The sequence below is a fragment of the Piliocolobus tephrosceles genome, chromosome 21, assembly GCF_002776525.5.
Source record: "Piliocolobus tephrosceles isolate RC106 chromosome 21, ASM277652v3, whole genome shotgun sequence".
NCBI classification, from domain to species: Eukaryota; Metazoa; Chordata; class Mammalia; order Primates; family Cercopithecidae; genus Piliocolobus; species Piliocolobus tephrosceles.
Window position 1 is genome coordinate 36,167,892 of NC_045454.1, and position 26,041 is coordinate 36,193,932.

The 26,041-nt window shown below is 49.8% G+C and overlaps 1 protein-coding gene across 3 annotated transcripts; it reads left to right on the forward strand.

Annotated features, from left to right (window-relative positions):
* Position 1: 1 nt before the first annotated feature.
* Positions 2-25,773, forward strand: HAUS8 (HAUS augmin like complex subunit 8). 3 transcript variants are annotated; one of them, XM_023229768.1, is made up of 11 exons: positions 2-199; positions 2,261-2,322; positions 6,457-6,512; positions 12,869-12,950; positions 15,559-15,651; positions 16,002-16,096; positions 16,780-16,845; positions 16,952-17,110; positions 19,674-19,815; positions 22,552-22,693; positions 25,356-25,773. In XM_023229768.1, the coding sequence occupies exons 1-11, from the start codon at positions 171-173 to the stop codon at positions 25,600-25,602; spliced, it is 1,173 nt and encodes a 390-aa protein (XP_023085536.1). In that variant the 5' UTR covers positions 2-170; the 3' UTR covers positions 25,603-25,773. The 3 variants fall into 3 exon arrangements, with proteins under 3 accessions (XP_023085536.1, XP_023085535.1, XP_023085537.1); XM_023229767.2 differs by having other exon boundaries at positions 3-199; positions 15,556-15,651; XM_023229769.2 differs by having other exon boundaries at positions 5-199; positions 6,444-6,512; positions 15,556-15,651.
* Positions 25,774-26,041: the final 268 nt, after the last annotated feature.

The window sequence follows — 26,041 nt, forward strand, 5'->3', positions numbered from 1 at the left end:
TCTGTCCCCCGGTTGCTCTGAGCTCAGCCCTGGAGAGGCACAACAGCCACGAGTCCTCACGCCTCGCAGCCACCCCTCTGAGGCTCCACAAATGGTCCCACCCGCAAGCAAGTGGGCGGGTCCGGCTTTGAAAAGCCGGCGGGTCGGGCCTTGAGGTGGAAGGCGGGAAAATGGCGGATTCCTCGGGGCGCGGCGCTGGGTGAGTTGAGGCGCCCGCAGGTCTGGATTTGTAGACGCCAGAGGGCTAGAGAGGATGGGCAGCGGAGTTGGGGAGTGGGGACCCTCGGGGTAAGTTCGGGTTCGACCCCGCCAGGAACCGTGCGGGCCCCTGAACACCCCGATGGTGTGCTGCCTCTGCGCATGCTCCGGAGCGCGGACACCCGACCGGCCCCGAGTTCCGCGTCCTCGGGTGGGACGCGGGGCGACCTCGGGCAAGCAGCCTGACCGCCCGGTGCCTCGCTTCCTCCGCTACGAAATGGGACCGATGACGCAGCTCAACCTCATAGGCGTCGTGTGAGGCTGAAACGCGCTTAGATCGGCACCTGGGTCTTTACTGTGATGTCGCTCTTGGAATTACCGTTATGAGATGAACAAGTGGTGGGCGACCAAAGTGTCCCCTTTAATCCTCCCATGCGCTTTATTCTGTGCTCCCAGTTTACTGGGGAGATGATGGAGACCCAGGGAGGGGAAGTGACTTGCCTAGGGTAACACACCATGAGCAAGAAAGAAGTTGAATAGTGACCCAGAGCTAGGCATGAATGATCCTGAGGCTGTATTTGTCTAGTTTTGTTAATTCTGCCAGTGTTGATCGTGCCAGGTGCAAACTGAAGTGAAATTGGACAGCAAGAGGAATCACTCCACCGCCCCTTGGCCGTAACCGATAGATTGACAGTAGCACTTCCCAGGTACAGGTGTACCTGAGGCTCGCACAGGTTGTAGGGATCCCCCTCAGATCGAAGCAGGTTCACCTAGGAGCCCATTCGGTTTGAGGCCACAGCGCTAGCTCAGTCCCCAGAGGGAATCTGTGCTCTTGTCTCTTTTTTTGGCTCTGAGACTGCCCCGGGGGTGACCTATGTGAGACCTGTGTGTCTTTGTTTTGCAGCGAGGAAAAAGGAGGAAAAAGCAAGTGTGAACAGTTAGGAAGCTGTCGGGTTAGGAGGAGCCTGTGGGCGACCACAACTCCTGGCACCTGGCGAACATTTACTAAGTTGCCTCTCCCCACGGTGGCCTGGAAGTGTCCCCAGCATTGCCTGGGTCTCACTTTGGGGTCCTGGGAGCCCGCTTCAGAGGAGGTGGCCGCTGGGACCAGTGGAGCCGCCCTTGATGATGGGAGCAGGAGTTACGGTGCCCTGGGTGTGGCCCTGCCCCTTCACTTGCCCCCCCCCTACTACTTGCCCCTCCTGTGTTGCTGGTGTCTGTTCCTGGATCCCTTCTCTTTCCACTAGATCAGGCTGAAACCCTGAAACCCCTAGTCATCCCAGACTCTCCCTCTCCTGCACCCCCATGGCTGATGAGTCAGCGATTCCTATCTCAGGGTTCCTTCTTTCCTATTACATCAGGCATCATTCTATTTTTATTTTTATTTTTATTTATTTATTTACTGAGATGGAGTCTCACTCTGTTGCCCTGGCTGGAGTGCAATGGCGTGATCTCGGCTCACCGCAACCTCTGACACTCCCTGCAGCCTGTGTCAGCCTCCCAAGTAGCTGGGACTACAGGTGCCTGCCACCACCCCGGCTCATTTTTGTATGTTTAATAGAGATGGGGTTTCACCGTGTTAGCCAGGATGGTCTGGATCTCCTGACCTTGTGATCCACCTGCCTCAGCCTCCCAAAGTGAGGTACCTGCCAGGACCACTCCTAGTACCTGTCTATCAAGATGTTGATCTTCCCTTTCTTTGAAGGAGCTCTGTGTTTTGTTCACCACTGTGTCTCTACTGGTATACAGTAGGTGCATCAATGTCTGGTGAATGAATGAACCCAGGGATAATTTGAGATCTCCTGCGATCTCTCCCACGGAGCTCTCATTACCCTCCTCTCTTCTCAGTTCAGATGTTCACCTATGCCTTCTTGCCCAGGTGACTAGGGCTGGCTACTCCTTTTGTCTCTCTTCCTGTTGAGGTAGCCCAGCCTCACTGAAATTGTCCTCAGGCAACCCTTGGACTGGGCTATCTGAGCTTCAACTAGCAGAGGCACCTCGCCGGCTTCCCTGTGCTTCTTGGGCAGTGAGATGAACAAGACCTGTCTCTCTTCTCTTGCAGGAAGCCTGCAACCGGCCCCACCAATCCTAGCAGCGCCAAGAAGAAGGAGAAAAGAGTTCAAGGTGAGCAGTGTCAGGATCTCTTTAAGGAACATGGTTTTCTTTTTTCATTACGTGCTTTTGGAGGAAGGAAAAAACAGGCCGGAAAAGGGGGCCTATGGCTTTACTTCCTTGTAGTCACACGTCTGGGGATTGTGGATTTGGCCGTCCCAGCCCTGCGGCGAGGGCTGTGTCAGGAACGGTGGTGGTCATTTTGAGCAGCGGCTTCCCTTGCGGCCATGGGGGTCATGGGCTGTGTCCAGGACATGTCTCCTGGAAGCGTGGGTGTAGAGACCATGGAGATCATTATCTAGAATCAAACTCTTGTCTTTTTTTTGAGACAGGGTCTTGCTCTGTTGCCCAGGCTGGTCTCGAACTCCTAACCTCAAGTGATCCTCCTGCCTCCGCCTCCCAAAGTGTTGGGATTATAGGCATTAACCACTGCCCCCGGCCTAAAATCAAACTCTAAATTCCCACTGCGTAAGCGTTGTCAGTCTCATGAGGGGTGCCTGTACATCTGATTTCCACCTATTGGTCTGGGGTCACCGTTAACAGCCTCCCCTACAAGCCAGGATCACACTGCTGCACTCCAGCCTGGGCGATGGAGTGAGACTGTCTCAAAACAAAAAAAAAAGGAAATGTGGCTGGACATGGTGGCTCACGCCTGTATCCCAGCACTTTGGGAGGCCGAGGCGGGTGGATCACGAGGTCAAGAGTTCGAGGCCAGCCTGACCAACATGGTGAAATCCCATCTCTACTAAAAATACAAAAATTATCTGGGCATGGTGGTAGGTGCCTGTAATCCCAGCTACTCAGGAGGCTGAGGCTGGAGAATGGCTTGAGCCTGGGAAGTGGAGGTTGCTGTGAGCCACGACCGCGCCACTGCACTCCAGCCTGGGTGATGAGCAAAACTCTATGTCAAAAAACAAAGGAAATGCTCGGCTTGCATGGTAGATTCTAGAGTGCATCGCTGGAGGTCAAGACAATGATACAATGAGGTATTTTCTCAGTGTATGCAGTGTTGCAGGGCCCAATTCAGCGAGCTTAGAGCAGGATTTTATTTCCAAGTGAGGCAAGGTTTGAGTGTTTCAGCATCGCTGGGTGAGTTGTCTTTTTATTTCCTGACCACTTATTCCCAAGTTCTAAACATCGCATGTTAATCTCGCATATGACACCTGGTATATTTATGAGCTACCTCATTCTTGGACAAGAATTGTATCCTTCTTTATAACATTGCTTCTGTGGAAAATTCAGCCTGTTTGTTTATTTGTCTGTTTATTTTTTTGAGATGGAGTCTCGCTCTGTCACCCAGGCTAGAGTGCAGTGGTGCAATCTTGGTTCACTGCAGCTCCCGCCTCCCAGGTTCAAGCGATTCTCTGCCTCAGCCTCCTGAATAGCTGGGATTACAGGTGCGCGCCACCACCCTGGCTCATTTTTGTGTTTTTAGTAGAGACAGGGTTTCACCATTTTGGCCAGGCTGGTATCAAACTTCTGATCTCAAGTGATCCGTCCACCTCGGCCTCCCAAAGTGCTGGGATTACAGGCGTGAGCCACCGTGCCTGGCCAGCCTGTTTGAAACAAACAGTTGTATCCTGGTTTTCTGGAAACTTGAAAGTGCTTTTCTTTCCCTACCGTCCAAGGCAGCCCAAGCCTGAGATCCTTCTTGTTGAGCAAAACTGTTTGCTGATACTACTAGAAAGACCCGGGCTGGATGGTCTCTCTGCTGGGAACTGGGGATATCCTTTCTCTCAGTGTTCGATCACCATCCAGGGGGAGACTCTTTATGTGGCTTGGTTCTGTCCCTGGGACCCCACCTGGTCCTGGCCTCAGCCCTTAGAGACCTGTATCATGAGAATGGCCTCCCAGTTGTCCATATCTGCTGGGCAGCCACCTGTACCCACGCTCGCTCTGCAGGCATGGCGCATTCCTGCCCTGAGGCTGCCCAGATTGACAGCCCAGCCCTTTGGCTGACTGCAGGATCCTTGTTAACTCTGAGGGCACCTCCTTTCCTCTCAAGGTAGCAGCTGCAGCCCCAGTCCTCAACAGAAGAATCAACTGGCGCAAAGATATGGTTGAAGTCGCAATCTCACTTGACGGAATTCTCAAGCTGTGTGACATTGAGCATGTCGCTCTCCCTGGGTCTCTTCAGTACAAAGGCAAACCTCTGAGCTCTATGGCACTGATACAATGCCGAAGTATTCTTTTTTTTTTTTTTTTTTAAATGAGACAGAGTCTCACTCTGTCGCCAGGCTGGAGTACAGTGGCACAATCTCGGCTCACTGCAGCCTCCGCCTCTCAGGTTCCAGCGATTCTCCTGCCTCAGCCTCCCAAATAGCTGGGATTACAGGCATGTGCCATCACGCCTGTCTAATTTTTGTAGTTTTAGTAGAGACGGGGTTTCTCCATGTTGGCCAGGCTGGTCTCGAACTCCTGACCTCAGGTGATCTGCCTGCCTCGGCCTCCCAAAGTGCTGGGATTACAGGCGTGAGCCACTGCGCCTGGCCTAGAATCATTCATTTGACATATTCTTGAGTGCCTACCCCGTGCCAGGTGGTGGAACATAGCAGCACGCAAAGGAGACAAAAATCCCGGGCCCCTGGGGCTCTGGGGGGAGGTGGGCATTGCATGAGAACCATAAGGAGGCTGTGGGGTGCGCTAGCAGATACTGTGACAAAATGGCAGGCAGGGGCAGGCGTGCTGTGGTCTGAACTGAGCAGAGCCTTGAGAGAGGGAGGTGCCTGCAGGGGGATGCACAGCAAGGGAGTCCACGCAGCAGAGCAGCCAAATAGAGCACGTGAGAGGTGAGAAAGTGATAAGGGTAGAGGCAAGTTGCTGGTGGCACCGGGCTCAGAAGTTTCCCGGAGGCACTCAGGCTTCCTGAGCCCATGGACCCAGCACGCCAGCCTGTCTCAGCCCTGAAGGGCGGCTGGAGGCTGATGGAAGGTTTCAGGAAGGAGGGAGCGAGCAATGGTTGTGCCTGGTGGCTCAGATGGCCAGGACTGAGAATGGACCGCTGGGCTCAGGAGCAAGGGAGGTCACAGTGGTCTTGTCCAAAGGTGTTCTGGTTCAGTGGTGTGTCTGCAAGCTGGACTGTGGGGGGTGGGATTCAAGGGAAGAAGAAAGAAGAGGAAGAGGAGCTGGTGAGTAAAGAACTCTGGAGTGTTTGCTGTTGAGGGGATGGGAGAAATGGGGGAAGGCATCTGGTGGAGAGAGGAGCTATGGGGACTGAGGCAGGGAGGTGGGAGTTGCAGGGAGTTTCCTTGTGGAAGTGAGGGCTGGGTTTTAGCGCCCAGTATGGGGGCGCTTTACCTGGGAGCACAGAGGTCCATTCACAGGGCCAGGGGGATGCAACCCTCCGGACTAGAGGTGACTGGTTGTAGTGGCTGGAGGGTCTCCTGGGGCCACTTCTGTCTTTCCAATGAAGGAGGAAACAGGTCACTGGCTGAGACTGAGGGTTGGGCCAGGCGTAGGAGGTGGGAGGAACAGGTTTTTTGGGGGGGTGTCCGGTCGGGGAGAGGGCTGGGGGACAGAACGGAACCAACCAGATCCAGTCCAGACTCCTACTCCCAGAAGCTGAGGTGACAGGTGGCATTTGTTTATCCACAGCCATGCTCCCAGGAGTAGCCCTGGCAGGAGACGTGGGGTCGGGCTGTCACCAGGCATTTGGCTCTGAAGAAGGCCTGGGTGTTGGGCATGTCTCAGGGCAGGGGGTCCCAAACTGAGTAAGGGGCGGGGGGAGTAAAAGATAGTACCAGGAGTGAGTCCTAGACACACGCAGGCGGGGGAAGGGGCCGTTGGGGTCACATGAGCTGGGAGGAAGGAGTAAGCCACCTGGAGGCTGAAAGCTCTTTCTTCTTTCCCTCCCCCTTGCCTGAGTGCACTTGCAGCTTTGACCTTGGGGGGTGTTCCTTGATCTTAGTTCCTCAGGAACTCTGCGACTCCACAGATGGCTTGGGACTTGCATACAGTAGGCGTCCTATGCATGCTCGAGGCTGCTGAAGGATGTGATCAGAGGCAAGCAGGAGGAGTGGTGACCTCTGTTCTGGTCACTGAGTGGGGAGGGCCCCTGGCATGTGGGTCTCTGGGGCGTGGGGTCTGGGTGTGTGGGGCCTTCGGTCCTTTATAGTTTTGTTGTGCACCAACAGTGTGTCTCTGCAGGTGGAAGAGTGATTGAGTCCCGTTATCTGCAGTATGAAAAGAAGACAACCCAAAAGGTAAGGCCGCACCCACCTTCCGTTTGCAGCAGATCTGAGCGTGGTTCTGAGTAACTGGGATTCTGAAACTAGTCATGGGAGGCGGTTACAACCTGGTCCTGAAGGAAGCATTTTGGGGTCTTCACCCAGGTGCTTTTGAGACCATCAGCCCTTCATGCTGCCAATTGTGAGTCTCTGTCATCGGCGGCTTATGGCTATAAGCATCTCTTTTACGAAGCTGTGATCGCCATTGAAACATAATATTGTTCTTACCCTTTTTTTTGTTTTTGTTTTGGAGACAAGGTCTCTCTCTGTCATCCAGGCTGGAGTGCAGTGGTGTGATCACGGCTCACTGCAGCCTCAACCTCCCAGGCTCAAGCCATCTTCTCACCTGAGCCTTCTGAGTAGCTGGGACCAAAGGCGTGTGCTACCACACCAGCTAATTTTTAAACGTTTTTGTAGAGACGGGGTCTCCCTATGTTGCCCAGGCTTGTCTTGAGCTCCTGAGCTCAAGTAATCCTCCCGTCTTGGCCTCCCAAAGTGTTGGGATTACAAGCGTGAACCCTTGCGCCCAGGCTGTTCTTGCCTTTCAACCCAGTTAATTTGCTTTCTGGATTCTGAAGCTGTCTTCTCGAGTGCCCAGCACACACTTCTTGGTGTCTTGCTGGTATTTAAAAAAGCAGCTACTTTGGGAGGCCGAGGCGGGCGGATCACTTGAGGCCAGGAGTTCGAGACCAGCCTGGCCAACATGGCGAAACCCTGTCTCAACTGAAACTACAAAAATGAGCCGGGCGCAGTGGCGTGCGCCTGTAATCCCAGCTACTCAGGAGGCTGAGGCAGGACAATCTCTTGAACCTGGGAGGCGGAGGTTGCAGTGAGCTGAGAGTACACCACGGCACTCCAGCCTTGGCGACAGAGCAAGACCCTGTCCCCTGTCTTAAAAAAAAAAGAGAGTTAAAAAAAAAAAAACAGCTACAGATTTTTAGAGAAAAACTATGGGAAAAATGACATGCCTTGATCACTCTGAATTGGAGGAAGAGTTTAGTGAACTATCGTGTAGGCACACCATGAAATACTATGAAACCATTGAAACTAATGGCATGAAAGATATTTAACCACGTGAGAAGGTGCTTTGTGTGAGAGTTGGTGTGAACAATCAGTAGATTATACAATTAGATATTTTCTTTCAGTGAAGTCAAGGTTGGATTCTTCCCTCTGCTTTCCAAATCTTGGTTTATGATAAAATTAAGTCAAATTCCCACTGCCTGTCTTCCGCTCTGGTTGGCTGGTGGGTTCTTGACCCTGTGACTTAAGATTTGGCTTGAGAAAAGAGGATACCTTTGCACAAACAGATATTCTTCTCAGAGCAATTTTCAACAAAGAGTCACAGTCTTCACACTCCAAATTTTCATGTTGTCACCAAGACTTGGTTACAGCGCCCCTGTGTGTCTGCGTGCTGTAACATTTTAGCCCTTTAGATCTTTTCTGGTTTTTCCTCCCATTTTTAAAATCAAGGTATCATTTACATGGAGTCAGCATCTCTCTTTTCAGCATAGGGTCCTGCCTGTTTTGACAGACATAGACAGTCATGGAACCGCCTCTATAATCAAGCTACAGAATGAGTCATCCCTAAATCCCCTTGTGCTCTGATAGGACCAGCCCCTCTTCCACCGCCAGGCAACCACAGATTGGCTTTCTGAATCTGCAGTTTTGCCTTTTTTAGAAGGTCATATCTGTGGCATCACAGTTTGCAGCCCTTGCCTCTGACTCCTGACACTTAACAGAGTGCCTTTCAAGTTCCTCTGTTGTTGCATGTATTGCAGGTAGGTTCTTCCTTTTTTTTTTTGTTTTTTTTTTGAGATGGAGTCTCGCTCTGTCAGCCAGGCTGGAGTGCCATGGTGCGATCTCAGCTCACTGCAACCTCTGCCTTCTGAATTCAAGCCATTCTCCTGCCTCAGCCTCCAGAGTAGCTGACATTACAGGTGTGTGCCACCCCACCTGGTTAATTTTTGTATTTTTAGTAGAGACAGGGTTTTGGCATGTTGGCCAGGCTGGTCTCGAACTCCTGGCCTCAAGTGATCCACCTGCCTCAGCCTCCCAAAATGCTGGGATTCCAGGCATGAGCCGCCATGCCTGGCCTGGTTCCTTCTTATGGCCGAATAGTATTCCATCAAGTGGATGGACCACAGTGTGTTCATCTGTTCATTGATTGACAGGCAGTCACTTGATTTCCTGTCTTGGTGATTATGAATAAAGCCTCCGTAAACATTCTTGTGCGGTTTTTTGTGTAGACGTGTTTTTATTTCTCCCAAGAGAAATAAAATGTGGAACCATGTAAAAAATGAGGATTGCTGGCTCGTAGAAAAACTCGGACTGTGTTTCCTGCTCTCCCACTCAACAACAGTCAACACAGGACTTCTGTGACCGGTAGGAGGGAAGGTTCCCCCACCAGCAAGCAGCAGCCACCAGCTGGGTGTCTTCCAGTTCAATTCTGACACACTCTACCTGGAAATAGCATCAGAACCTATAGGGTGAGGGCTCAGTCCCCAAGACTGCCCCTCTTCTGCCACTAGAACTTCTGACCAAGTTCAAGTTGGGGTTCCCATGACCCCCCTCTTTGGGTTCAGTTAATTTGCAGGAGTGACTCACAGAACTCAAGGAAACTCTTAGGTTTACCAGTTTATTATAAAGGATATTACAAAAGATACAGATGGAGCCGAGTGTGGTGGCTCATGCCTGAAATCCCAGCAATTTGGGAGGTTGAAATGAGAGGATTATTTGAGGCCAAGAGTTCCAGACTAGCATGGGCAAGACCCTGTCTCTGAAAAAAATTTTTTTTTCAATAGCCAAGTGGCTGGGCATGGTGACTTAGGCTTGTAATCCCAGCACTTTGGGAGGTCAAGGTGAGAAGATTGCTTGAGCCTAACAGTTTGAGGTCAGCCTGGGCAACATAGCAAGACCCTATCTCTACAAAAAAATAAAAATAGCTGGGTGTAGTGGTGGGTGCTTATAGTCCCAGCTACTCAGGAGGCTGAGGCAGGAAGATTGTTTGAGCCCAGGAGGTTAAGTCTGCAGTGAGTCACTGCACTCCATCTTGAGTGACAGTGACATCCTGTCTCTTTTTTTTTTTTTTTTTAAGATAAGAGATGTGTAGGGTGAGATATGGGGGAAGGCGCACAGAGCTTCCATGGCCTGTTCAGGCATACTACCCTTTAGGAATCTCCACGTGTTCAGCTATCTGATCTGAAATCTCTCCAAGCTCTGTCCTTTTGTGTTTTTTTTTTTTTTTTTTTAATTTTATTTTTGAGATGGAGTCTCACTTTGTTGCCCAAGCTGGAATGCAGTGGTGCGATCTTGGCTCACTGCAACCTCCGCCTCCTGGGTTCAAGCTATTTTGCCTCAGCCTCTCGAGTAGCTGGGATTATAGGCACACGCCACCATGCCCAGCTAATTTTGTATTTTTAGTAGAAACGATGTTGCTCCATGTTGGTCAGGCTGGTCTTGAACTCCTGATCTCGTGATCTGCCCACTTCGGCCTTCCAAAGTGCTGGGATTACAGGCACGTGCCACCACGCCCAGCTCCTTTTGGATTTTTATGGAGTCTTCATGACTTAGGCATGATTGAAGCATGGACAGCCCTGTGGAAATGAGATTGGTCAAAAAGGATATGCTCTAAACCCAGCAAGGACTGTCTGTTCAGATTCTTCTTGGCCTCTGTTGCATTTTTTCGTCTAGGGTGTGAGGCAGGACCCTCTCTGGCAGGTGAAGGGAGTGTGGGAGGTCAGAGAGATCCTGCTTACTGTGACAAGGGCTTATAGGAGTTACAAGCCGTGAATTGTACATGAAAACATCTGTCTCTATATAATGGTAACAAGAAACTACCTGTGTTCCACAGTGGCTGCGCCGCCTTTATGTTCCCACCAGGCACATAGATGAAGAGTACAAGTTGTTACTTTCACATTCTAGCCAGTCTTGTGGGTGTGAAGTGATACTTCATTCTGGTTTTCATTTGTGTTTTCATAATAGCCGATGATACTGAGCATCTTTTCATGTGCTTATTTGCCATTCCTGTATCTTTGCTGATGTGTCTGTTGAGATCTTTTGTCCAGTTTTAAATTGGGTTGTTTTCTTATTATTGAATTTTGAGGGTGCTTTCTATATTCTGGATACCAGCTCTTTGTGGTGCTTTGCAAATATTCTCTTCTAGTCTGGCTTGTCTTTTCATGCTGTTAAGTGTTTTAATTTAAGAGGCAGAAGTTGTCGATTTTGGTGAAGCCCAGTTGATCACTTTCCCCATTTGTGGATTGTACTTTTGGAGTCTTATCCAAGATATCTCCACCTAATCCAAGATCACAGATTTTCTCCTGTTTTCTTTGTTTTGGAGTTTTGTGGTTTAGGTTTTACTTTTAAGTCTGTGAGTTAGTTTTTGTGTATGGTGTGATGTTTAAATCAAAGTTCATTTTTTCATGTATGGGTGTTCAGTTGTTTCTATCCCATTTATTGAAATGATTTTCCTTTTTCCCGTTGTATTTTCTCATCATCTGTGTCAAATACCAGTTGACCATATATGTGGGCATCGTGTCTAGGCTCTGTTCTTTTCCATTGTTCTATGTATGCATCTTTATGCTAGTTTCACACTACTGAGGTTAGTGTAGCTTTGCACTAAGTCATGAGATCAGGTAATGTGAGACCTCCCACTATGCTTTTCCAAGACTATTTAGTCTCTTCTGGTTCCTTTGGCTTTCCATAGAGATTTTAGAATTGTCATTTTCTAGAAAAATATCTGCTGGATTTTGATTACATTGAATCCATAAATCAGGGAGAATGCCTTCTTAATAACATCGAGTCTTTCAATCCATGAACATGGTATGCTTCTCCATTTATATTTAGATCTTCCTGGATTTCTTTCAACTTTGTTTTGTAGCTTCCAGATTATAGATCTTACACATATTTTATTGGGTTTATAGCTAAGCATTTGGTGTTTAGTGCCATTGTATATGGTACTCTCTTTTAATTTCAGTCTCCAAACCTGTTCATTGCTACTTCATTGCTAGAGATGTGAACTTTTACATATTGACCCTGCGTCCTGCACCCTTGCTGTATTAGAGTTCTTTTCAGAGAAACAGAATCAATCAGAGATGCTTATGAAAGGATATAAATATATAAAAGGGGGATTGGCTTTTTTTTTTTTTTTTTTTTACGCGGGATTGGCTCGTGTGATTATGGAGACTGAGAAATCCCAGGATCTGCTGTCTGCAAGCTAGAGAGCCAGGAAGGTTGGTGGTTTAGTTCGGTGTGAGTCTGAAGGCCTGAGACCAGGGGAGCCAACGGTGTAAGTCCCAGTTTGAGGGCAGGAGGAGATGGGGTAAGATGTCTCAGCTCAACCAGGCAAGCAGGAAGCAAAAGGCATGAATTTCTCCTCCTTCCACTGTTTTGTTGTATTCAGGCCCTCAAGGGATTGGATGGTGCCCATACACACTGGGGAGGGCAGTTTATTGCATCCACCAATTCAAATGCTGATCTCATTAGTAAACACAGGCACACCCAAAAATGTTCAGTCTGGGGCACCCCATATCCAGTCAAGTTCACACACAAAATTGAAAGAAAACTCTTGTGAAACTTACTTACTAATTTTAATAGCAGTTTTGAAGATGTTTGGGGATTTTCTACATGAAAAATTACGTCTGTGAAAACAAGAGTTTTACTTTTCCTTTCCAACCTGTTTGCCTTTTACTTCTTATTTGAGGACCTCCACTGTGATACTGAATGAGAGTGGTGTCTGTGCATCGTCATGTCCTTGCTCTGGTCTCGCTCTGTCTCCCAGGCTGGGGTGCAGTGGTGTGATCATAGCTCACTGCAGCCTCAAACCCCTGGGCCTGAGCGATCCTCCCAACTCAGCCTCCTAAGTAGCTGGGACCCTGGCCGTGGCCACTGCACCTGCCCCTTGCGTTTTATAAGGTTTTCGTTTTGCTTTTGGTTATTAGAAGGGCAGTGTTCCGTGTGTTACTTAAAAAAAATATTTTTGACAATGTATGTGTAAAAACTTTGTTTTTCCTGATGACCAAAGTTATATGTTCTCTCTCGAAAACTAGCAAATACTGAAATGTGTCTAGAAAAAAATCAGTCATCTGTAATCTGCCATGTCAAGAATCACCAGCAAACCTTTTGGTAGTTTCCTATGTTCTCTGCAAGTGAGCATCTACATTTTGACAAAAGTTGTTTGTCCTGTATATATGAGGTAAAATTTCAAACCTCTTTAAATGTCTCCCCTGCCTCAAAGTAAGAGCAGTTACGAAACACAGTGCAGACCACATCAGGGCCCCTTGTTGTGAAGGGAGGATGTCTCGTCCTCTGAGTGTCATGTGTTCCCATAACAGGCTCCTGCAGGAGATGGGTCACAGACCCGAGGGAAGATGTCTGAAGGTGGAAGGAAATCCAGCCTGCTCCAGAAAAGCAAAGGTGCGAAACAGCCCTGGTCCTCGGGCGGCGATGAGCGCGGCAGTACATTTTGTCTCCATGGGTGCTAAGTTAAAGTTCCCTCTTTCCTTTCTGGAAAAGGTCAGAAGCAGTGAGCAAAGAGTTGGCGTGTAAGGACAGACCGGGGGGATGTGGGGAGGTGCGCAGGGATGCGGAGAAAAGGGGAGATCACTTCTTCCCTGTGTGGCCCCAGATAAAAGCCACATTCATCATGGTACTGCTTTGTGACATCAGTTTCTTGTCTACATTACTGTTTTCCTTCTGGTGCTCTGAGAGCAAGACTCTTAGAGAGGCTGTGAGGACTCATCCTGAGGTTGGGAGTTCGAGACCAACCTGGCCAACATAGTGAAACCCCATTTCTACTAAAAATACAAAAATTAACTGGGCGTGGTAGCACATGCCTATAATCCCAGCTACTTGAGGTGAGGGTGCGGGACTGAGGCAGGCGAATCACTTGAACCTGGAAGGTGGAGGTTGCAGTGAGCCGAGATTGCTCCATTGCATTCCAGCCTGGGCAACCAAGCGAGACTCTGTCTCAACAACAACAAAAAGACTCAACTCTGCTGTTTATAACATTAAAAACAGCCCCAGTCCAGACATAGAGGAACAAGTATAGCTATGTGCCAGTAAAACTACTTACAAGCAAAGGAAGCAGGCTGGATTTGACCTATGAGCTACAATTTGCCATTCCTGGTGTAGATGTTTGTGAGAATTCGCACTATGCCCTTCCCAGGCGTGGTTGAGAAGCAGCCTCACTGGAGCCAGCCTGCTAGTTTTTCCCCATCTAATTGGGTCGAAGGCCATGCATGAAGCTGGGAATGCTGGTGTGGTCAGGGGACCAGAGACTGGACCTGCTACACCTTAAAACCAGTTCTCACTCAAGGGTGATTCTGACCCCCAGGGGACTCTTTGGCAGTGTCTGGAGATGTGTTTGGTTGTCATATCTGGGGGAAGGGGTTTTACTAGCATCTGGTGGGTGGAGGCCAGGGAGGCCACTCAAATGTCCTACGATGCACAGGACACCCCCACCAGAGCAAGGAAGGATCCAGCCCCACGTGCTCGCAAAGCCATGGCTAAGAAACCTTAATTTAAACCTCACCATAATGATTTCAAAGGACTGCTTGTTTGAGTTCCATTGTATGGCTTTGTAGAAAATTAATTTTCTTAGTTCAAATGCTATACATGCTGGTGATAAAATATTCCAGGGCAAAAGCAATAGCAATAAAAAGTTACCACCTCTAGCTGGGTGTGGTGGCTCACGCCTATAATCCCAGCCAGCACTTTAGGAGGATGAGGCGGGTAGATCCCTTGAGCCCAGGAGTTCAAGATCAACCTGGACAACATGGTGAAACCCTATCTCTACTAAAAATACAAAAAAATAAATTATGTGGGCGTCGTGGCACTCGCCTGTATTCTCAGTTACCCAGGAGGCTGAAGTGGGAGGATTGCTTGAGCCCGGGAGGCAGAGGTTGCAGTAAACCTAGATTGTGCCACTGTACTCCAGCCTGGGTGACAGAGCAAGACTCTGTCTCAAAAAAAAAAAAAAAAAAAATTACCACCTCCTCACCCCAGGCTCCCAGTCTGTGCACTGAGGGCGTGTGCTCTCAATAGATTTTTGCTGATCTTTCCAGATTAAGAATTTCAACACAAATGATTGTTTTGTTGTACCCTACAGTTGCGGTGACCTTCCTCTTTTCATTTCCAGGTCATTCATTTCCTCAGCTGCATAGTTGTTCATTGAATAGTCTCATGCTTAGTTCCTAACACAACAGCGTATTGTACATGCCATCTGTTGGCGTTTGCAGCACTCCTGGGCTCTTGTATAATGGTAGCATGCTGTATGCCAGTGCCCATCTTAGACAGTGTAAGGCTTAATTTTACAGTTTAGAATATAGGTTAAAAGATGAAGGGAACTCCCAGGGAAGACAAACAGTCCAGAAGCTACAGAAAAAAGATGGAAAGATTACTTGGCTGAGTGTGGTGGCTCATGCCTGTAATCACAACACTTTGGGAGGCTGAGGTGGGTGGATCACCTGAGGTCAGGAGTTCGAGACCAGCCTGGCCAACATGGTGAAACCCCGTCTCTACTAAAAATACAAAAATTAGCCGAGCGTGGTGGCGGGTGCCTGTAATCCCAGCTACTTGGGAGGCTGAGGCAGGAGAATCTCTTGAACCCGGGAGGCGGAGGTTGCAGTGAGCTGAGATCGTACCATCGCACTCCAGCCTGGCTGACAAGAGTGAAACTCCATCTCAAAACAAAAAAGATGGGAAGAGAGTAGAGGGTAGAATGGGAGTATGGCATCGTATCCCACCCTTAGCATCCTGTAAACTAGCAGAAAGGCTTATTTGCGTCTCTTTGGTTATACAGAATGTCTCTCTCTTCTAGTGGTACTTTAAAAATAGAGTCAAGGTGAAGGTGATGGCTGGGAATTTCCACAGGTTTTTTTTTTTTTTTTGCCTTTCCACCTTGGACAAAATTGGGTTTTTAGAAGCAAGTGGTATTGTTCAAAAACACGGCCTCGTTTCCTGGCTTCAATGGAGAGTGTCTCTTGACTGTGCTGACTTTTGGGGATTCTTTTCTTAACAGCAGATAGCAGTGGGGTCGGAAAGGGTGACCTGCAGTCCACGTTGCTGGAAGGGCATGGCACGGCTCCACCTGACCTGGATCTCTCTGCCATTAATGGTAAATCATTTGTTTTGCCCCTTCTGTCACTCACTGGGGGTTGCAGTAGGTCTCAGTGGGCTTCCAAAGTACGGTTGCCCCTTGGCCTATGATGGGGTTACATCCAACAAACCCATTGTAAGTTGAAAATATTGTACAGCAAAAATGTACTTAATACCTTGGTAAAGGATATTAAACTTGCCTTTTGCCCCTTGCAAAGTTGAACAACTTTAAGCTGGACTGTTATAAGTCCATATACTCCTCAATTTATGATGAGGTTACATCCCGATAAACCCATCATTTAAAAAAATGGCAACCAGGGACCGTCTAGATACGCTACTCACCATTAAAAATGCTGTGCTTTATCTTAGACAAAAGCATCATCAGAAAAACGCCACAGTTAGCAAAAACAATAGCAAAGAAACCCGAGTCGACATCATTTTCTGCCCCTCGGAAAAAGAGCCCAGTAAGTGTTTGAAACAAGAGGGCAGCCACAGACGGGCTGCATAGATGTGATTTAGATATCCACTCTGAACCAGGTGCCGAGTGCCCACGGATCCAAGAACAGATGAGACAGCCATGCCCTTTAGGACAAAAATCAAGACCACAAATGTTCTTAGATCGTTTGTAGAGTGTACATTTCCCCGAGTACACATTCAGTAGTGGATACCAATGTGGAACCATGTAAAAAATGAGACAGGGGACTTCTCTGTGCTCACGCTGTGCTAGGAAAGGCACAGTGCCAGGCTCTGTCCCTTGGTGGGAGGACGGCTAGGCTGTGGTCTCACTAAGGTGAGGACTAGACTGGTGGGTGGGGGACCAGCAGGTGGGGAGACTGCATTCTGGTCCTGGTGCAGCACCAAATTGGTGGGTATCCTCAGCTTGTCCTTGACTACCCAGCTGCCGCTGTCTCTTCACCTGCCAGATGCCAGGGGAAGGAAGGTTGTGGACCTCCCTCTCTCATCTCAGAGCACCGGAGAAAACCAAACAAAAGAAAATAGAAGCAATAGACCCACTACAGTAGAGAACTACCAAATATCAAACTGAATACAGAAAATCCACACAAGCCAGAGTTCTGCCCCTGCTGGGAAAAGAGCTGGATTTATACCACTTCATCAGGAATTGAGAGGGTCTTTTTCTTTTCTTAAGGATTTATCTGAAGCGATGGAAATGATGGAGTCTCAGACACTACTGCTGACGCTACTATCCGTAAAGGTGAAAACAGTTCCTCGTTCACGTGTGCCATGGATGGAAGGGTGGCCTCCCTTCGCCATGGGGAGGGAGGCCCCACCTGCCTGAGCTTTTCTTTCACATTTAACAGATGGAGAACAACCTTGCTGAGTTTGAAAGAAGGGCAGAAAAGAATTTATTAATAATGTGTAAGGAGAAGGAGAAGCTACAGAAAAAGGCCCATGAGCTGAAGCGCAGGCTTCTCCTCTCTCAGAGGAAGCGGGAGCTGGCAGATGTCCTAGATGCCCAGGTCAGTTGTAAGTGACACTCTGTGACCAGTGAGTGTTCCCTGTGAATCTGTCCCATCTCCACTGTTTCGGGTAGCATTCGTAATAGGGTGTGATTGCTCACTGGCTTCTCACTCTGTGTCAGGCTTTTAATGCCACACTTGCTGTGGTCCTAGTGTTGGTCTGTGGTGACGCTTTTAGAGGATGAGGTTACGAAGTGAAGTGTGAACCAGTAAGGGAGGGCACGCAGCTTCTACGCCCTTGTGCAGAGACTTCCTGAGCACCCAATGATCATGGCAGCAACAGGACGACGCGCTCTGGGACCCCCCTGGAGGGTCAGGGTGCTGGTGGGAGGCACACCACTCCTAGTGCTGTGTGGTCAGCGGTGTCCGTGTGGGAGAAGGACAGGAACGAACCCCTGGAACCCGGAAAGGGCTGGTAGGCAGGGGTGGGCTCCCCACCCACTGGGTGAGTTTCCTGTGGTTGCTGGAACAGAGTCCCCCAGTCTGCATGGGCAAAACAACAGGAATTTATTGTCCTATGGTTCCGGAAGCTGAAAGACTGAGATTGAGGTGTTGGAGGTCGGCTCTGTCTGAGGCCTGCGAGGGAGAATCTCTCCTGGCCCTGTCTTTGGCCTGTGAATGGTTGTCTTCTCTGTCTGTTCACATGTCCTTCCCCCTGTGTGTGTCTGTGTCCCCCTTTCCCCACAAAACACCAGTCGCGTTGGATTAGCACCCCTCACAAAACCCCCCGATCACCTCATGTTAATTTAATGACCCTGATAAAGTCCCTATTTTCAAATAAGGGCACATTCCAAGGTACTAGGGGTGGGAACGTCAGGTATGAATTTGGGGAGATACAGCTCAACCCCTAACATCCAAAATTTTCGTGTGAGCACCCCTGCAGCTAGACCTTGGACTGAGTACAGGGTCCCTGGACTGAGTACAGGGTCTCTGACCTTAGGGAGCTCAAAATGGATGAAAAAAAGACAAACCCAGTTGACCCTCAAACAACAAACATGAATTTGAGTGTGAGGTTCTCCTTACATGCAGATTTTTTTCAATAAATATATTGGAAAAAGTTTTAGAGATTTGTGACAATTTGAAGAAACTCAGCTGAACCTCATAGCCTAGAAATACTAAAAAAATTAAGAAAAAGTTAGGCATGTCATGAATACATACATATCTGTCCCAGCATGGGCAACATAGTGACACCCAATCTCTACAAAAAAAAAAAAAAATTTTTTTTTTTTGAGATGGAGTCTTGCTCTGTTACCCAGGCTGTACAGTGGCGCGATCTCAGCTCACTGCAACCTCCGCCTCCCAGGTTCAAGTGACTCTCATACCTGCGCTTCCTGAGTAGCTGGGACTACAGGCATGCACCACCATGCCCAGCTACATTTTGTATTTTTAGTACAGACAGGGTTTTGCCATGTTGGCCAGGCTGGTCTCAAACTCCTGACCTCAAGTGATCTGCTCTCCTCAGCCTCTGAAAGTGCTGGGATTGTAGGTGTGAGCCACCACGTCTGGCCAATCTCTATAAAAATTAAAAGTTAGCCAAGTGTGGTGGCATATGCCTATAGTCCCAGCTACTTGGGAAGCTGAGACAAGAGGTTTGCTTGACCCTGGGAGGTGGAGGCTACAGTGAGCTATGATCACTCCACAGCACTCCAGCCTGGGCAACACAGTAAGATCTGTCTGTAAAAAATATATATGTGCAGTGGCTCACGCCTGTAATTCCAGCACTTTGGGAGGCTGAGGCGGGTGGATTTCTTGAGGTCAGGAGTTCGAGACCAGCCTAGCCAACATGGTGAAACCGCGTCTCTACTAAAAATACAAAAAGTTATCTGGGCATGGTGATGCGTGCCTGTAACCCAGCTACTTGGGAGACTGAGGCACGAGAATCGCTGGAACCCGGGAGGCGGAGGTTGCAGTGAGCCGAGATTGCGCCACTATACACCAGCCTGGGAGACAGAACAAGACTATGTCTCAAAATATGTGTGTGTGTGTGTGTGTGTGTGTGTATATGTGGTGTGTGTGTATGGTATGTGTGTGGTGTGTGTGTATAGATGCTAATCTATTTACATGTTTATTGAATGTTAATCAGTAAGGTTTCAGTCAACAGTTGCTATCAGTAAATTCAGGGGAAGTCAAAAGTTATATATGGATTTTTGACTGCACAGGAGTTGATGCCCCAAACTCCCGTGTTGCTCAAGGGTCAACTGTATATCATTTCAAACCCCCATGAAGACCCAGACAGCGTGTTTGGGACGGGAGTGGGCCGTGCCGGGAATGCCTTTGTGGAAGGCAGACGTTTAGGCGCAGTGCTGTAAAGCAGGTGGGCCCAGCTTAGGGCCTAAGCCTAGAACCACTGGAAAGCAGACGTGCGTTCTCAGGAAGGGGCCTGGGCCGCTGTACCATCCACTTGGCTCTCTTGGGGAGAGCTCACCACACCCTTGGAAACTTCCTGAGCTCTGAGCCCCTCGGGGGTCACGAAGAACGGTGCTGTATCTTAATCCTGCACAATCCGTTAAGCTTCCAGAGAGGGGACTCCAGGGTCTCCCCCCATTATCCCTTCTGCTTACAGATCGACATGCTCAGTCCCTTCGAGGCAGTGGCCACACGCTTCAAGGAGCAATACAGGACGTTCGCCACGGCCCTGGACACCACCAGGCACGAGCTGCCCGTGAGGTCCATCCACCTGGAGGGAGACGGGCAGCAGCTTTTAGGTAGGAAACGGGACATCCCAGTGCGTGTGCAGCAGGCGGGGTGAGGAGTGTGTGTGGGTGCTCTCCGTGGGCCTGACGTCATCACCACAAGTGTCCTCTTCCCCATCTAAGGCAGAGGATGGGGAGGGCTGGTCAGGCTGTGGTTCCTGCAGGGTCTTGCCCTGAGTAAGTCACCACACTGGGATTTGAACCTTGGGCAGTGGGATTCACAGTGATCTGTCCTGCCGAAAGGCATTTTACAGGGACGACCTGTAGTCTCCTGAGTCCTGCGCCTAACAAATGTGCCTTAGTGGTCGCAGGGTGACAAGACCACCAGCCGCACCCTGGCTTTCCCCCTCAGCAGAGCAGTGAGGTCCCTTTCAGGCATAGGATTCCTACCTAATCTCTAACTTGAAAACTTTGGCAAGTGTGAAAAAACTGCCACGCTGCATCTTAAATTCTCTTCAGAACAATCTTCCCAAAGACAGCGTCTCGCTCAGGCTGGAGTGCAGTGGCACAATCTCAGCTTACTGCAACCTCTGCTTCCTGGGTTTAAGTGATCTCCCACCTCAGTCTTCTAAGTAGCTGGGAGTACACGTGTGTACCACCAAACCTGGCTAATTTTTTTTTTTTTTTTCTGTAGAGACGGGATTTCACTATGTTGCCAAGGCTGGACTTGAACTCGAGTTCAAGCAGTCCTCCCACCTTGGCTTCCCAGAGTGCTAGGATTATAGACATGAGTCTCCATGGCCTGCCATTGTTCTTTTTTTTTTTTTGGAGGTGGAATCTTCTTGCGTAGTTGCCCAGGCTGGAGTGCAGTAGAGCAATCATAGCTCACTGTAGCCTCGAACCTCTCAGGCTCTGCTCAGATCCTCCCACCTCAGCTTCCTGAGTAGTAGCCTCCCTAGTGCTTCAGGCATCCACCACTGCACTTGGCTAAAATTTCTTTTTGAAACGGAGTTTCACTCTTGTTGCCCAGGCTGGAGTGCAATGGCGCAATCCTGGCTCTCTGCATCCTCCGCCTCCCGGGTTCAGGTGATTCTCCTGCCTCAGCCTCCTGAGTAGCTGGGATTACAGGCACGCGCCACTGTGCTTGGCTAATTTTGTATTTTTGATAGAGACGAGGTTTCTCCATGTTGGTCAGGCTGGTCTTAAACTCCTGACCTCGGGTGATCCGCCTGCCATGGCCTCCCAAAGTGCTGGGATTACAGGTATGAGTCGCTGTGCCTGGCACACCTGGCTAATTATTGTTTATGTTTTTGTAGAGATGAGGTCTGGCTATGTTGCCCAGGCTGATCTAGAACTGCTGGACTCAAGTGATCTCCCACCTTGGCCTCCCAAAGCACTGGGTTCCTGAATAGGCGTAAGCCCCCCGCCCGGCCAGGTTTCTGATTTTATAACTGCGGTCACCTCCACATCTGTAACTCAGAAAACGCTCAGTCTCTTAGGTAGTTGCTGGGAACTGGCCTAGGGACCGTGTTGAGTTTTCTGGGGCTATCATACCAAGTGACTACAGAATGGGTGGTTTGAAACAACAGAGATATTCTCTCCCAGTTCTGGGAGTCTTGATTTCAGCCAGAAGTCTGAAGTCAAGGCGTTAATGGGATTGGCTCCCTCCAGGGGCTGTCGGGTGAGCCCATCCTGTGTCTCCCCCACCTGCTGGTGGCTGCCGTCATCCCTTGGCGTTCCTTGGCTCTGGCTGCGTCCCTCCATTCTCTGCCCGTCTTCACGTGGCCTCCTCCCTGGCTGTCTTGTTATTGAAATTTCCTGCATCAGGCTCAGCATGGTGGCTCACGCCTGTTATCCCAGCACTTTGCGAGGCTGAGGCAGGGGATTACGAGGTCAGGAGTTCAGGACCATCCTGGCCAAGATGGTGAAAGCCCGTCTCTACTAAAAATCCAAAAAAAATTGTCCAGTTGTGGTGGCAGGTGCCTGTAATCCCAGCGACTTGGGAGGCTGAGGCAGGAGAATCACTTGAACCCGGGAGGCGGAGGTTGCAGTGAGCCGAGATTGCGCCACTGTACTCCAGCCTGGGCAACAGAGCCAGACTCTGTCTCAAAAACCAAAAAAAAAAGACATTTCCCGCATCTGATGAGGACACCAGTCCCTGGATTAGGCCCACCCATCTTAACTCCACCCCATCCACAAAGATCCTGTTACCGGGTAAGGTCACTCACTGGGAGTGGAGGGTTGGAGTGAAATGTACGTTTTGGGGAGGGCATAATTCGGTCCACAGCTGGAGGGAGAAAGGCTGGCTGATACCGCGCTTAAAAGGCTCCCGAAACATGACTCATGTACGACTGGCCTTGATGTGACGTGTGTCGGGGAAGGGGGCGTGTTGTCCTAGTGCGGGTGACACAGGTCCCGCAGTTGCAGGCATCCCTCTGCTCAGTGGCGCAGGGAACAAGGACTGTTTTTCCGTTGCTCGTGGTCTGGCTGGGAGGCCTCAGGCATTCTCCCTGGCACAGCACAGCCTTTTTCACATATGCATTGGTTTCTGTTGAGGATCCCAGAGTGACATTTCAGTTCTGTTCCAATGTCCTCCTGGATGGTAGATGTGCCTGTCCCACAATCTCAGAGCACGGGACGGAGAAGGCACGAATGTCTTCCTTGGCTTCCGCTTCTTCCCTGTGCGCTCTCCACGGTTCCAGCACGATAGCCGAGCATCGTGAGAGAAGGCTGTTGGCCACTCCACTCCTGCGTGTCTTGCGTGGGGCACCTTGCCATCCATCGCCCACCATCCCTCTTCCCCTCCAGATGCCCTGCAGCGTGAACTGGTGACCACTCAGCACCTCCTGGCAGCGCTTGACATTGGCGATTCAGAAGAAAACGTGCAGGTGCTGGACTTACTGAGCGAACTCAAGGACGTGACAGAGAAAAAGGACCTTGAGCTCCGAAGGTACCTCGGAAAATGCTTTAAGAAAGACGTGGCAGCCTGTTTGCTCAGGACTGTTGGTGGCTGCCCTGTTGGGGTGGTGCGCATTTCCTCTTAGAGTTCAGAGGAGGTTCAGCCCCTTGAGCAAGCTGCTCTTTTCCCAGACGTTGCACGATATGAGAATGGCCAGCAGGTGTCATTGTCATCCATATTGTGGATAACAAAATCTCCAAGAGCACCTGCCTTGCCTTCCCTTGCCTTTTTTTTTTTTTTTTGAGACAGGTTCTCGCTCTGTTGCCCAGGCTGGAGTGCAGTGGCAGATCTCAGCTCACTGCAGCCTCAAACTCCTGGGCTCAAGTGATCCTCCCGCCACAGCCTCTTCAGTAGCTGGGACTGCAGGTGTGTCCCACCACACCCAGCTAACTTCCCTTTTCTAGCCCACTTCTCAGTCGTTTTTGAGCGAATGGGGATTCTAGGTGAAGTGAGGATCAAATATGCTATAAGACGGGTCCTAGATTCACAGGGTGTAAGACTCAAGCAGAGCAGGGGCAAGAGAAGAGCAAAAGAGCTCATTGCCCACTTGGAAAAATCCATGGAAGGGCCGGGCGCACTGGCTCACGCCTGTCATCCCAGCACTTTGGGAGGCCAAGGCGGGAGGATCACTTGAGGCCGAGAGTTCAAGACCAGCCTGGGCAACATGGTGAGACCTTGTCGCTATTATTTATTTATTTATTTTGAGGCAGAGTTGCCCGGGCTGGAGTGCAGTGTCACGATTTTGGCTCACTGCAATCTCCACCTCCCAGGTTCAAGCGATTCTCCTGCCTCAGCCTCCCAAGTAACTGGGATTACAGGTGCCTGCCACCACGCCCTGCTAATTTTGTGTGTTTAGTAGAGACAGGGTTTCACCATGTAGGTCAGGCTGGTCTCAGACTCCTGACCTCAAGTGATCTGCCTACCTCGGCTGCCCAGGGTGCTGGGATTACAGGCACGAGCCACCACGTCAGGCCGCTCTATTTAAAAAATACAAACATTAGTCAGGCACAGTGGTGCATGCCTGTGGTCCCAGCTACTCAGGAAGCAGAGGTGGGAGAATCATCTGAGCCTGGGGAGGTCAAGGCTATAATGAGCTGTGGTCATGCCACTGCACTACAGCCTGAGCAATAGAGTAAGACCCTGTCTCAGAAAAAAAAAAAAAAAAAAATCCATGGAAGTTCTCAAGCAGCTCGAGGAGAAAGGGTGTCACCTGTCATTCACATCCTCAAAGTAACCCAGCAGCACAGGTGCCCTCACATCAGCCGTGTTGGTGTTTTCAACGCCTTCCGGGGTAAGGTCCCAGGAGGATGTTTTTTGAACTTCTGATTGATAGAAATGGCCCAGATCTTAAAGGACTGTGCCGTGGCTTTCACAGAGCACATATCCTTGTGGGTCCAGACCCCCAAAACCCATCAAGACCCCCCCTTTTTTTTTTTTTTTACCTCCCCCAGGAGATTTCTAACCACACGCTTTTCTCCACCTCTTCCATAAGACTATCTTTTCTCTTTTTTACAATGCTAAATTTTTTTCCGAGTGCTTAAAATATTGGAAAAGGACTTATGCAAAACAGCTGCCAGCCACTGTGGCATTTCTTTCTCCTGTGGGTGGCCATGGATCAATTCAGGAGACATCAAAGGGTTATAAAGCCACAGTCCCACTCCCGGGATGACTCATTCACCCATGAACGGCAGAACCCTGATTGACCCAGTCACGTCTTAAAGGGCCCATCTCTCGCTGCTGCCGCATTGGGAATTATTATTATTATTGAGATAGGGTTTCATTTTCATTGCTTAGGCTGGAGTGCAGTACGTGATCTCAGTTCGCTGCAACCTCTGCCTCCAAGGCTCAAGCGATCGTCCCACCCCAGCCTCCCAAGCAGCTGGGACTACAGGTGTGCACCACTGCACCCGGCTAATTTTTTTTTGAGACAGAGTCTCACTCTGTCGCCCAGGCTGGAGTGCCAGTGGTGCGATCTTTGGCTCACTCCAACCTCCGTCTCCTGGGTTCAAGCGATTCTCCTGCCTCAGCTTCCCCAGTAGCTGAGATTACAGGTGCGTTCCACCACGCCTGGCTAATTTTTCTATTTTTAGTAGAGACAGTTTCACCATGTTGGCCAGGCTGGTCTTGAACTCCTGACCTCAGGCGATCCGCCCGCCTCGGACTCCCAAAGTGCTGGGATTACAGACGTCAGCCACTGCACCCAGCTTTTTAAATTTTTTTTGTACAGATGTGGTTTTACCATGTTGCCCAGGCTGGTCTCGAACTCTCTGCCTGAACTCTCTGGCCTCAAGCTATCTGCCTGCCTCGGCCTCCCAAAATTCTGTCATTACAGCACTTTAATCCCACCTCGCCCGGCCAGGGCATTAATTTTTTAACGGGAGTTTGGGAGGGGACAGATACTCCCGCCACAGCAGCAGCACAGCATGGAGCTCTGTGAACATTTCTTGGATGAATGAGTCTCTCCTTTTGTGCCTGGTGCTGTTCTTGGGGGGTTTCCCTGATTGCGTCTTTTCAGACAGATCTTCTTTGCTGCTCCTTTCCCACCGAGCATGTGGGCCGTGTGAAAATCTGCCTCCCCACGTGGCAGCCCCTCGTTCACCACATGCGTGCGCTTCACCTCGGTGAAAGCTGTTCTTTCTCCCGTCCTCAACAGGAGCTTCAGCCAGGTGCTGGAACTCTCCGCAGAGGTGAGCAAAGAGGCAGCCTTGGCAAACCAGGAAGTCTGGGAAGAGACCCAGGGCATGGCGCCCCCCAGCCAGTGGTATTTCAATCAAGATGGTGCCTGCAGAGAATCTCGGGGAGCACCCAAGGACACGCCCCTGTCTGAGGACGACAACCTGGGTGCCTCATCAGCCCCTACTCAGGCCACGTTCATCAACCCAAAGGAAGACTTTTCTTGAAGCAGCCAGGGAGAAGTCCCGCCCTGTGTCTCTCGTTCAGGGAGGGACTTGTGGTGACTCGTGGTTACATTCAGGACACTTGAGCACTTTATACACTACCGTAGCACTGTAGCTATTTTTATGTGATAATCTTGTTTGATACTTAAACAGTAACCCTGTTTTGCAGTTGAAGCCTCCGTTTTCTATGAAGGGGGCCAGTTGGAAGGCCTGTGTTGTCTTGAGTTCTTCTGGATGACTGGTCCTGAAAATCAGGGCCTCCACGACATGCCCAGTATCCCACCTTCAAGATTATTTCATGTCCTTCAGTCGCAAGGGTGGTTTTGGGACAGCAAGTTAGGAATTGGCCCTCGAGTGGACATGCTTTGTTTTATTTATTTATTTTTTTAGGGAAATGCAATTCTTCATTAGAACTCAAGTTTGCGTTTGTAAACATTCAACA